Source organism: Lepidochelys kempii, chromosome 2 (genome assembly GCF_965140265.1).
Source record: "Lepidochelys kempii isolate rLepKem1 chromosome 2, rLepKem1.hap2, whole genome shotgun sequence".
Lineage (NCBI taxonomy): Eukaryota > Metazoa > Chordata > Testudines > Cheloniidae > Lepidochelys > Lepidochelys kempii.
This window is the reverse complement of record NC_133257.1, coordinates 89,609,609-89,622,442: the sequence shown is the minus strand read 5'-3', so window position 1 is coordinate 89,622,442 and position 12,834 is coordinate 89,609,609. Positions and strand designations below refer to the sequence as shown.

Sequence of the window (12,834 nt, the reverse complement as noted above, 5' to 3'; positions counted from 1 at the left end):
CCATTCTCCTTCAGCCACTTCTCAAGCAGCACCAACATAATTAGCAACGTGAATCAGGAGTGCTTTGAGCATCTGCTCCCCACATCCCTGTTGCTGTTTCTCAGAAGCTCCGCCACTGGCTCCTGCCACACCACAAGGAGGAAGAAAAATAGCTGCTCTAGTTGTTCCATTGGCAGCTTCCCTGCTACACTGTGGACAGGGCCAGCCCACAACATTTTGGCACCGGAGGCGGGGAGCTAAAATGACGCCCCCATGCCCCCTCGCTTGGGCCAAAACTTTGGAAGGTCTCAATTCTGCCTTCCTTCCTTTTCTACTCCTCTCATGGTACTGCTCTGCTACCTACCCCAGTAAAGGAGAACTAACAACTTAAAATGCCTTGTTCAAAAATTTTAAGTAACACTTAACTTTCAAATGCCTGAACAGTAAATGTAACTTTTCTTCTCTGCGTAGTAAACACTGGCATTTTTATCTGTTTGAATAATCAAAGTGGTGCTTTCCATGCCTTCTTGGTTGCAAAGATTTGAACTGCTTCCTGCTGAAGGTCCACAGTCTGGGCCAGCTCATGCTCTATGAGATAGTGTCATTGTGGAGCATAGATGTGTTTTTATTAACTTCAGTTGGAGAAGCTGCATTGTCCACTGGCAACTGTTACAACAAGTGTTAGAAGTATGCGCAGAGCAACAAAAGCATTTGGAAAGAGGGTGGTCACCTTATTTGTGCACATATATTCCAGAACAGCCTTTGGAGTTGATCCTGCTGAAATGTATCTTGAAAGGGCTTTCAGTTCATCCACCTAAATCACTCGCATCAATATCGCCCATGTCATCATGTGTCAACACTGTCTCTAGTGCCCTGGTGTAGGTCTTCTTCAGGTATAGTGAGGCGTTTTGGAATATCATACAACATCCCAAATATACTCGTGTGTTCCTTGAGCTGCACGAAACGTTCTTCAACTGACTGTATTGCACAATCTAGCACCTGATTAAAGAATTCAACATTGAACTGTTGTTTGGGATCTCTTATGGGATTATCCCGTGCCTCGTAATCAAAAGGTCTTCTTCTTCGGTGACTCTTGTATTCTTGAATGGGTGGGAAAATAGCTTCAGTGTGAAGTTCCTCTGCCAGCTTCTGTGAACTCTTCAGAACGTTTTGAAATCCCTGATCTGACCGGTAAGACTGTAGGTATGACTTTGCTTTGTCCAGTTGTTCCATTGCTCCAGATATTTCAAGGTTAACACCTTGGAGTCTCTTGCTTACAACATTTATTTCAAACAGTATATCATGCCACAACACTAAGCCACATAGAAATTTGAAGTTATGTATGTTTCTGGTGATTCCATTTCCCTCTGCCACTGTTCTCCCACAAACAGTTCCTGTCATAGCATTACCCTCCATAATGGCAACTATGGCATCATCTATCTTCCCAATCTGGTGTTTGATAGGCTTTATCGCCTCCACTCGACTTTCCCATCATGTGGCATTCAGTGGTTTCAGTGTCAGAGAGGATGTTCCCAGATGTTGCTTCAAAATTTGCCATTGATGAGTTGACAGAGAAAAATACACAGATGCTTTGAATTACATTAAAAAATTCAGCAGCCTCACTAGAAGCTGATGCTGCATCACTGACCACCAAGTTCAATGAATGAGAACTGCATGGGACAAAAAAAAAACTTGAGGGTTTAACTCTCGGATCCGTGTCTGCACTCCTCTGTTCTTTCCTCTCATGTTGGCACCATTATCGTAACCCTGACCCTCTCAGTTCAGCTATCGCAATTCCCGTATCTTCCAGCTTTTTAAGAAGCACATTTGTCATACCAGCTCCTGTTGTATCATCAATGTCAATAATTCTAAAAAATGCTCTCTGACAGTCACTACTGCAGGAACATTTTCACTAGATTCTGTTGTTGTAACAAAAGGCACCATTAAAGTCATTTGCTCCATATGGCTGGTGTCAGGTGTGCAGTAAGAACAGAGTAACATCTTGCTGACTTCAGACCTGCCACAATCTTCTGTTTGACTTTTGTTGCCAGTAATTGTATGATCTCACTTTGAATTGTTTTTCCAAGGTAGGGGTGCGTGTACATTTCTTGGGTGGTGACTCTTCTTAGATGCTCCTGGAGTACAGCATCAAACTCAACCATCAGCTCCACAATTTTAAGGAAGTTTCCATTGTTTGGCACATACAGCTGATCTGAACTGCCATGCAGTGCTAGGTTTTGAGTTGTAAACATTCTCACCATGGCAATGAGCCTTTTCAGAACGTTTTGCCAGTAAAGAGACTCTGATGCAATCTTCTCTTGAAGCTGATCATCTATGGTGGCCTTTAACCTTAGTCTCATCTCAAGCTGTTTCCACCTATGGAATGCTTTCTGGTGATTTGCTGCCTTCTCATGGCATGCCAGATTTCTAGCCAGAGTTTTCCAGTCCTTTGTTCCTGTAGAACCCAATGTGGCTGGAAGGTTAGACTGGAACAGTTTGCAACAAAAACAGTATGCAGCATTCTGGGTTTTTGAGTAATAAGCCATGGCCTCTCCACTGTGTCACCATAGGGGATTTCACACCAGTAATGTGTTGGATGGAAACTTCTATTTTCATTGTCTTTGGGGAACATGGAGTTTTTCACTTGCTGTGACCCATGCAGTACAAGGAAGTCCCTCAGGCTACCGCTCAAGTGGGTCCACAGTCCTGGATCACCTAGACTTATCTCGGCAGCAGCTGTTTCTTGCACCTCCACCACACTCTTCTCTGATCTACACTTTTCTTCAGGAATGTGCACGGTTACATCAATTTGAGATGGAGATATGGATGCTGCAGTAGCTGCCAGGTCACCTGCACTCTAACTGGAAGATCAGGCATCTCCTCACCACTCACATCCTCACTGGGGCCGGAAGGCTCACCGTGAATATGTGTGTCTGTATCTCAGGAGAGCTCCTTCCTGCTTAGATAGAAAAGTTTCCTTTGCTTTCTTTCTTTTTCTGAATGCTGCCCCAGAGGGGCGTTTTCTTCTTTCACTCATGACTGCTGTTCTGTGCCAGCTATAGTGGCTCTCAACACTCAGCTGAAGGGGACAAATAAGCAGGCTGGTAGCAGGGCCAGAGTGAGGGAAGATATCAGCGTCTTAAGGGACTAACTGGCTCCTACTACTTCAGCTGTCTGCCTGTTCTCCTCATGTGGGTTCAGGGAAGCAGCAGGAAACAGGAAGCTCCCTGAGAAGCTCGTGTTAATCAGTCCAGGCTCCTGGGAGTGCTAGAGAGGTACATAAGAGGCTCCTCCTCCTCTCTCTCCCTGCAGCTCCTGCTGCTTTCTGTTATTCCCTCTCACCTTTTCTCCTGCCTGCCTGTTATAGCTCTTGTGCCCTCCTTCCTCCAGCACAGCACTCCACCATCTCTGTGCATCTAGAGCAGAGAATACATATACACCAGCAGCAGACAATTTTACATTACAAATCTACACTCTGGGTCCTAGCGGCACCGCCCCCCCCCAGTCTGGCACTGAGGCAGTTGCCTCAGTTTGCCTCATGGTAAGGCCAGCCCAGATTCTGGAAGCCCCAAGGAGGACAAGACAGGAGCCTGAATGGCTCTGCCCAAGCCTAGAACACCACCTAGCAAGGGATTACTTCCCTACCCCTTCCAAATAACCAAGTCAGTCTAGGAGAGGGGGAAAAGAATGATAAGCTGGACCCATATGGTGGGTCCATGGAAGTGGTCAGGAGCCAACCTGGCTCTTCCTCCCTTCCCTCATGGGAGATGAGGAAGTTCCTTCCCCATGCGGTCCCTCCCACAGGGCAGTGGGATGAGCTACCAGAGCCATTTGCTCACTCGTGGGAGAGTCCACCCCTTTCCCCAGATCCTGGAGAGGCAGCCTGCTCCCAGTATTCTCAGTACAGCGTGCTGCTACTATGGCGGTAACATGGACCCAGTCTTAGATCAAAATACACACGTCCAGTTATTTTGGGAGGCTGCCAAAATTTTGCTGACAACACAAGTAGCAGAAAGGCAATGGTAATTTTTCAAACAACAAGAAAAAAAAACTGTCCGAGCCAAACCAAACCAATTTTCATGGGAGAAAGAAAAGGCACTGTCTGGCCCCAGGGCTCTCCCTCTGCTGGATTTCAAAGGCCTGCTGAAAACTATGGACATGTCAGAGCTTGTTTGAAAAGACTACGAACCTTTTATAAATGGAAAGCATTAGGCTACCTAAATAACTTGGAAAAGATAGTTATTGCACAGTGGATTTGTGATGCTGTGATTGAGCTGATTATACGGTCCACTTAATCATTTTAAATATGGAATATGATCCAATCAACTAAGTTTTCACCTAATTTTTAAAGCGCCATTAACTATATCAGATATCAAATACAGTGTAATTACTTCACAGCCATAAAGTGATGTCCCACTACAAGCCGAGGGCACATAATAAACAAAAATATGCCTCTCTTGGGCAAGGGCATCATTAATTTTTCTCTGACCCTTTCCACCTTCCCCTCTTGCTTCCGTACACTCATCATGGGTGATTATAACAGATTGTAAATCAGTCTCCCCCATCATCTCTTTCCCACACTATCCCACCTTTCCATTTCCTTTCTTACTGCATAATCTGATCTTGATCCACATTTTTTTTTTTCATGTCACACCCACCTATACAGAAAGGGTCATTTGAATGTGTTAACTTGTCCAAAATAAGTCAGAAACATAGTACCATATATACTCGATCATAAGCTGGTTCGTTTAGAAGCCGACCCCCTCAAGATGAATAAGTAAAAATAGCAAATGTTTATGACCCATTCATAGGCCAACCCTATAATTCAGGGGTTGGCAAACTTTGGATCCCAGCCCATCAGGATAAGCTGCTGGCGGGCCAAGACCATTTGTTTACCTCAAGCGTCCACAGGCACGGAGGTAAACCTAAGTAAACAAAATGTCCCAGCCCTCCAGCGGCTTACCCTGAGGGGCCAGGACAGCAACTGGTGGGGAAATTTGGGGGGGGGGGAGAGGGAAACTAGGGTTCAGGGGAGTAACCCCTGTGACCACCCCCCATATGACCCCATTCCTAATCTGGGACCTCCCCACATGACCCCTCTACGTGTGACCCCTCCCCGCCCCACACCTAGCCCAGGACTCCCACACCCTCCCCATCTCATCCCTTCCCACCTTACCTGGGGAGGGCCAGGAGGATGTCTCTGACCCAGACGGAGATGCTCTGGCAGGCCAGGTGGCACGGTCGCAGCCTGCCAGCCCCGGAGCTGCAGCTGCTTCAGAGGTTGGGGAGAGAGCAGCATGGCCAGAAGAGGAGAGACTCTGGCCCCACCTCTTCCCTTCTGGCTCTGCTGCCTCTCCTTGCTCCCTCTGTGTGTGTGGGGGGGGGGGGGGAAAGGGGGCTGTGTCCCGCCTCTCCCACTCTCTGTACCCGTTCGTAAGCCAACCCCCTTCTCTGATGCTTCCCTTTTTTACTAAAAAATTCAGCTTATGAATGAGTATTTACGGTAGTTTGTAACAGACAGCTAAATATTTCAGTATCCAGGATTTTCATATATTAACTTCTGGTGTACGAGTTATTGTGGTGGCACCTGCAAGCTTAACGATACTGAAGAGACTGTACTAACAATTCATTATCAACAACCCTTTAAAAAAAACATAGTTAATGATGTTATGCAATAGTTTCTGTAAGGGATAGGTGGCAAAGTGTTTCATGTAGTAGCTTGGAACAAGAGAATCAGAACTATAAAGCTGCACAACAAACTTCTTTTTACCTGAAACAGTTACAGATGATCCTGGGTCAATAATTCCACTGTTTGGCCGCACACAGTATCGACGAGGTGCTGTGGTCTTCACTTTGAAACATACTTTTCTATCTGATGGGTTTCGTAGCTTAAGATTTGTAGTGACTACATCTGTAAAGGGACCTGTTTTGTTTTTGTTTTTTTAAAAAAAAGGTATGTTTTTAAGAAAAACACTTGCTTATGCTGCCCTGAATACTCTTAAATATAATTTCTGATAGCAAAAACTATCTTCTAAGAACATTAACAATTACAAAGCACGCAACAAGGTACATACTCTTTCTGTTAAATGGCCAGACCCCACATGTACTCTGTTACATGAAGACAATATACACCTATACACACACACACACTCGTCAGTGCACATCTCTGTAATTCAAACTAGTCATAGTTTGGATTCAAATTATTTAAAAATAGTACAGCTAATACAGAAAAGAAAACATTTTCAGCAAACTTACTATTTTCCCACAATTTCCTTGAAATACCATATGATAGTCAAAGTGTTAAAGTAACTATGGCAGTATTTTTCCTTAGGAACAGAAGCAATGTGTATTTACGTTTAAGAAACCTCTCTATAGCTTTGTTACACTTGAGTAGTAAAATGTTTAAGTCATAATAGGTAAAATTCTGTGATACTGTGATGCATTAATTGCTCGCTGGTTGACAGTCGATAGAGTTGCCAAGGACAAAATGGGCAGAGACACTAATCCTTTAACTCTCAAGTGGTCTTTCCAGATGCAGGCAGAAAAAAAAACTGGCAGAGAAGATAGAAATGTTTAAATTGCTGTTGCCCACACTGTACCTATCATGTGGACAAGAGAATTCAATTTCCATGCTTATCCACACAGCTCTAGATTAACACTATGTTTGCCAAAAAAACAAAACCCTACAGTTCTAGATGAGGGAAGTGACCAGACTAGGTGGCCAAGCAAAGAGGTAGTTTCAGTGTTAGCAATATAAGCTCCTTCTCTTCAAGCAAAGACCATCCTCAAATGGCACCTAGTAGTAATGGCATGAAGAGAGGAGAGGAGAGGAAGCTGTAATTTTCCAAGCACAAGTGAGGTTAACTGGCCCCAAGCTGTGGGAAAGCAAGATAGCAAAAGCACTGAATGGGAGGATACCTGCTTATAGTTTTATTGAAAAGGTTTTATGTATATGAAATTTGCTCTTTACCAAATTTCACATGCAGAGTTTTTAGCTATCAAAACTACTCTGGGGCTCTTTAATGGTATTTTAAAAATCCTACTGCAATTTACTGTGAAAATGCTGAAATTAAAGCAACTTCCATTTTAGTTTTTGTAACTGACCATAGTTAAAACAAACAGTCACACACAAAAAGAACAACATTTTTATTACATAAGACGAAAAGTAAAAGGCTATAACCCCTCAAATTTCAGGATATAACCCAGCCCTGAGATCAGGGATGAAACTTTCCCCAATGGGTAGGTTATTCTGTAACAGGAATCTCCCAGCACCTCTAGATGAAGCAACTGGTATTAGCCACGACTGGACAGGATACTGGGCTAGATGGCCCACTAAACTATCAGTATGGCACGTCCTTCATTGCTATGATCCTGTGAACCCTCAATCTGAATCCTTGGTTCAGAGGGAATAATCAGCACCACCCTACACAGGAGTGACTGGAGAGGAGTTGATAACCGGCTGACGACAAGGGTCAGGAGAGGGAGGAATGGATAGAGGCTTCCAATTCAACCATGTCTACATTTCATCTTATTGGATGCGGGGCTTGCAAAGCCAATTTGCAGCAGCCTCATCAGCGAAGGGCAGAACCCTCAGGCCACCACCAAACTGGTAAGACGGCAGTCAGTCATGTGAGACATTCTCTGTCTTTGTCCACAGCTGCATCTGGGATCCTCCTGCTGGCCAGCCCCAAGCATGAAGGCTGGCAGCACATTGTCCCTGGCTCGTTCAAAATTGATTCAGAAGGGCCCATGAGTAGCTTGGCAAACCAAAGCCAGGTAAACATGTGGTCGGGTCAGTTATATGAGACTGGTTTCTGTCATCAGCTGAAGATCATTCTTCATACCACATTGACATCACAGAGAAATCTGGGCAGGGAAAGTGGGCCCACAACAGGTGCATCGATGATGACAAGTGCACTCTTGGGTGGTTAAAGAGGTCTGTGCGTAGTGGTAGGACCAGGACTGCCCTGATCTTCCCATTCTGGCTGTAGCATACTTATCACAGGTGTGCGGAGAAGTTTTGGTCAGACTTAGTTCCAAATATCTCTACTAGAAAAGGTATACGGATACAGTTATAAGAGCATATCATCCTAGCACAGATGCAGGTTATAGCAGAAACAGGGTGAATAAAAATTGATGATTTTTTTAAAAATATAAATACATTTTATTTTTTTTAAACTAAATACAAGTTTATTTTTTAAAAACAGACCCACTTAAAAATAAATTTGAAATTGACAAGCTACATAAGTCCTAAAATTATAATCTATTTAAATCATTTAAAATTAATTACAAACTTTACTATTAAGCAATAAATGTTTCCTGCCAAGTTTTAAAGCAAATCAAACCACTGAACTGTTGGAAGCCATTTACTAAGCAACGGGAATCAAAGTTTGCTGAAGTCCTAAACCGGCTTTTGACACCAGTAGCCTCTTCTGCAGGGTCAAAGAGAGTATTTTCTTCATTTCAATTTATTCAACTAGTTCAGTTTAATCACCAGTTCATTCAAAGTTAAGAAACCAACTGGGAGTTGAAAAAGCAGGAAAGTTTGTTTTTCTCTTCCAGCGTGAAGACTAGTAAAAACTAGATGTGAGAATGTGAGATCTTCTAGTTCTAAAACCTTGCAAGACGCTATGACCAGAAACAATCAGTTCAATTCACTAACTATAGATAATACATCGTTTAATAAGCCAATATTAAATGTAAAACATTTTCATAACTTTTTTCTTGTGTATCCAGCACTTTTAAAGTCATTTTATTTAATAAAAAATTGTGAATTTTAATTGAATTTGAATTTCCATCCAGAGCTTGACACAAAACAAGTAAAAATCTAATAAATACGAAATGTATCATTCACCATTTTCTAAACATAATAAAAAAGTAAAAGTTAAGAATCTGAATGAATATAAGTTGTTATATTCTGATGAAGTAAATGTGCATACAGTGTATCATCCTGACTAGCAAAAAGGAGCACCAAATTTAGTGTAAAGGCTATATTTAGTTTCAAATCAATACGTTCTAATGGTTATCAACTAATGAGAATCAATTTTTCTTTAGGAAAATAATAAAAATTACAAATGCAAAACACGATTAAAATTGATTATTCAAATCAAGGTTTCCTGCTAGGTGATTAAAACCACTTTGATTTAAGTCAATCTAACCTGCAAACAAAAAAGCGCTTATCCTGGTTTGGCGCGTAAAATAAGCTACATAGGCATAAAGTACATTTGCCAGCACAAACTGCAGCTACACTAGGGGTTTTGCCAGTGTTGAAATAAAACCCCACAATAAAATGTACACCCCTAAACCACAAAACTACATCAGCAAAAGTTTCTAGTGCAGACCTGGTTCCACTCTATTCTGGTGAAAAGAGGAACAGGACAGGAGGAAAATCTTTTTGGCAGCAAAAGTCTGCAGAACCATTAAAATTGATCTCTCCTAGGGTGACCAAATAGAAAGTGTGAAAAATCGGGATGGGGGTGGAGGGTAATAGGCACCTATATAAGAAAAAAACCCAAATATCGGGACTGCCCCTACAAAATTGAGACATCTGGTCACCCTAGTCTCTCTAATGCTTAGAACTCTTAGGAGGCAGAAACCAGAGTGATCAATCAAGGCAGGCTGGGAGAGGCAACACCCCGAAGACTAATGTTCCCTCTTATTTTTTATATCCATGTGCAGAATGAATTTTGTTATGTGCACCAATATGGAGGTCATGTGTGGCAAGAGTGGGGCCGAGAGGTTCGGAGTGTGGGAGGGGACTCGGCTGGGGCAGACAGTTGGGGTGAGGGCTCTGGGGTGGGGCCAGGGATGAGGGACTTGGGGTGCAGGAGAGGGCTCAGGTCTAGAGCAGAGGATTGGGCTTGGACTGCAGGGGGGTGCAGGCTCTGGAGTGGGACTGGGGATGAGGGGTTTGGCGTGTAGGCTGTCCTGGAGCTGGGGCCAGAAGACTCCCCCCAGCCCTCTCCCTGCTGGCAGCAGCCCCGGGGCTGGGGCCAGAAAACTCCCCCCAGGCCCTCTCCCCATCAGCAGTAGCTCTGGAGGAGAGGCACCTCTACCCGCCAGCAGCAGAGCCAGGGCCAACTTGCTCCCCTCCCCACAAACCCCCTACTTTTGTCCTCTCCAGGCCCTTGTGGTTGCGTGCCTGCGCAGCCCTTTACAGCCTGCCACACGGCCATGCAGCTTAGAGGCAACTTAGCTGAAGACCCAGCCAGCTAAAGATACTTCCAAAGAGTTATGTTCATTAAAGTTTAATTCAGAAGTTATTAAAAGGAGAAATCAATAGCACTTGCTATTTCAGAACAACTTCAAATTCCACCCAAACTTCTGGAACATATATGTATTTGTGAACACACAGAAAATGGTGATGAGCACAACAGTTTAATTCTCCCTCAAAACAATCCTAGTCCTGAGTAAATTATATCTGTAGACTTTCCTACTAGACTAAAAGAAATTTTCAGGTAAGAGATTTTCCTATTGTTCACAGGGAAAGTTTGCAGACCCATTAAAATGTGATGTCCAATAGCAGTGTCAACAGGAGGAAAAACAAAAGATGAATTAGAAGATGTCTCACTTATAAAAAAAACGCATTAACAATTACACCTCAGGAAACTATGCACCTGCGTAATTTTCCCCATAATATGTTTCACTATGCCTAGGCAGGTAATATTGCATAAAATGGCCATTAACCATAAAGGACATAGTATACTCCTGGGGGAATTCTGCACCAAAAAATTAAAAATTTTGCAAAATTCTGCACATTTTATTTCTCAACGTAACACAATATAATCATACCAGTTTCAATTATTTTGGTAATTTATTTCAAAATACCTGTCAGCAAATATGTCTAACAATACAGACAACAAAAAAGATTCAGGAAATGTTTTTGACAAATAGATTCCTTACTAGGCACATTGTTACAGAACTGAGTAATAATTCATTTAACCTACAGTACAGAACCATATTTCCCGCACCCCTCAGAAGCAATGCAAAGGCTTGAGGGAGTCAGGGGTAACGGAAGAGCTGATGGGGAGGTAAATACTTGCTGGGAAGTGGGTGTGAACGTGGAGGGCTGCTGGGTATAGGTGGGAAACAGGTGGGTTTTTTTTGGGAGGGCAGGTAGGGATTGTTAGGGAGTGTCCCCCATGCAGACCCTAGCTGACCCCTAGTCTCTCCCATTCAGTCAGGCATGTCTGCTCCTGTCCCCATGTGTCCCTGCACCCCCACTCGGACACCCACTCCCCCCATCCCATGTGTCCGTGAACCCTCCTCCCTTGTCCCCATGTGTCTCTGTGCCCCCACTCAGCCAACCACGTCCCCATGTGGCCCTACACCCCCTCACCCATCCCCATATGTCCCTGCACCACCCAATCCCCAAGTGTCCCTCAGCTATCCCCTTCCCCTCATCTCCATGTGTCCCTGCACCCCGTCCCCATGTGGCCCTGAACCTCCCTCGACCAATCCCCTCTGCCCATGGCCCTACACCTCCACTCCCATTCAACCCATGCCCCAGTCTCTGTCCTCCCCCACTAGCCCTTATGAGCCCGTCTGACCCCGCCCCAGCAGCGCCATGCTGTCTGTCTCCCCATATCGCCTGTCTCCTGACCTGGCCCAATAGGCACTGTGAAGAAGGCAGGCTCTCTCTCTTCCCTACTTTACCTGGGACTGACTAGAAGCAGCTGCTGTGTTCTAGCATCACAGCACCTCAGGCAAAATGCGGAACTGCAGCAACTTTTCAGCAGAAGCTATTTTCTGCACACAAAAAATTAAAAATATATGCAGCACATGAAATATGCACACACACACGCACATACAGTGCCACAGAATTCCCCCAGGAGTGAAAGTAAAATAACAGATCACATTGAGAATAGAGATAGCATTAAACAATTTTGTGGTAATAAAGTCCATAATTACTTTTCCATGATTTTTTCCTGTTGGCCACCTGGGGATGTGAGTGGGGGCCCAGGGCTGAGAGCAGGGACTACTGCTCTCCGCCACAGGGTGGCCAGGGTTCCTACTGTCACCTGCATGAATGGCGGGACTCCCACTGTCAAAACTGCAGTGAAAACCTAATATTGGGGAATCCACAATTTCTGCAATATCACAAGTTAAGTAGGGCCTTACATGACACAGCAAAGCACAGCTTGATGACACAGCAAAGAATGTGATACCTACTATTTGCTGCTTAGACTTGCACTTTCAAGAACCTGGAACTCAGATTCTTCTGTAAACAATTTAAAGAGATGTGCCCTTCATGGACGATCTCCAGAGATTTGTCTTCCTCCTGAAAGACTACGGATGGCCAAAAGTAGAAAATTTTCTGGATCTAACAAGGAAATCAAGCAACTTGACAGTATTTCACAGCTTGCTCTAGGAGGCATGGTGTTTCAGTTTCCACCAGGCAAGCTTCATACACTGCAGGTTTGGGTAGGTCAAAGGCGTGTGGTAGATGAGATCTCAAGAGATTAGTACTAACTCATGGAGGACACACTATCTGGGAAGGCAAGGGCATGCGGGCCAGAAGAGGAAATCAGGATTACCAACCAAAACTCAAGCCAAGATGACCCTCTGACCATCTGGATGCAAAGGGTAACAGTAAAAAGGGATCACTGCAGATCAGATAAGGGAAGTGGTAGTGCATCCACTGTAGTCTCTAAGCGAAAATATTTGCAGAATTTGGTTATCTTCCCTATGAACTGGATTGCGACATGAGTCTCTTGCGGAAGGAACCAACTCTATATAATCTGACTGAAGACTTGCTGGTTTAACTCTGATTCTCCCACTTCCAGCTCATTATGACTGAGCCATTCAGCCTATCGATATCTCTGAGTCACAAATCCAGGTATTTCAAGATCTGCA

The 12,834-nt window shown here is 44.0% G+C and overlaps 1 protein-coding gene across 1 annotated transcript in view; it reads right to left on the bottom strand.

The window, feature by feature from the left end:
- VAPA (VAMP associated protein A) overlaps nt 1-12,834 on the bottom strand; it is a 42,334-nt gene that overhangs the window by 14,026 nt on the left and 15,474 nt on the right. The window contains exon 2 of the mRNA XM_073331611.1: nt 5,750-5,902. Coding sequence (XP_073187712.1) covers nt 5,750-5,902 — 153 coding nt within the window. The remainder of the gene's footprint in view (nt 1-5,749; nt 5,903-12,834) is intronic.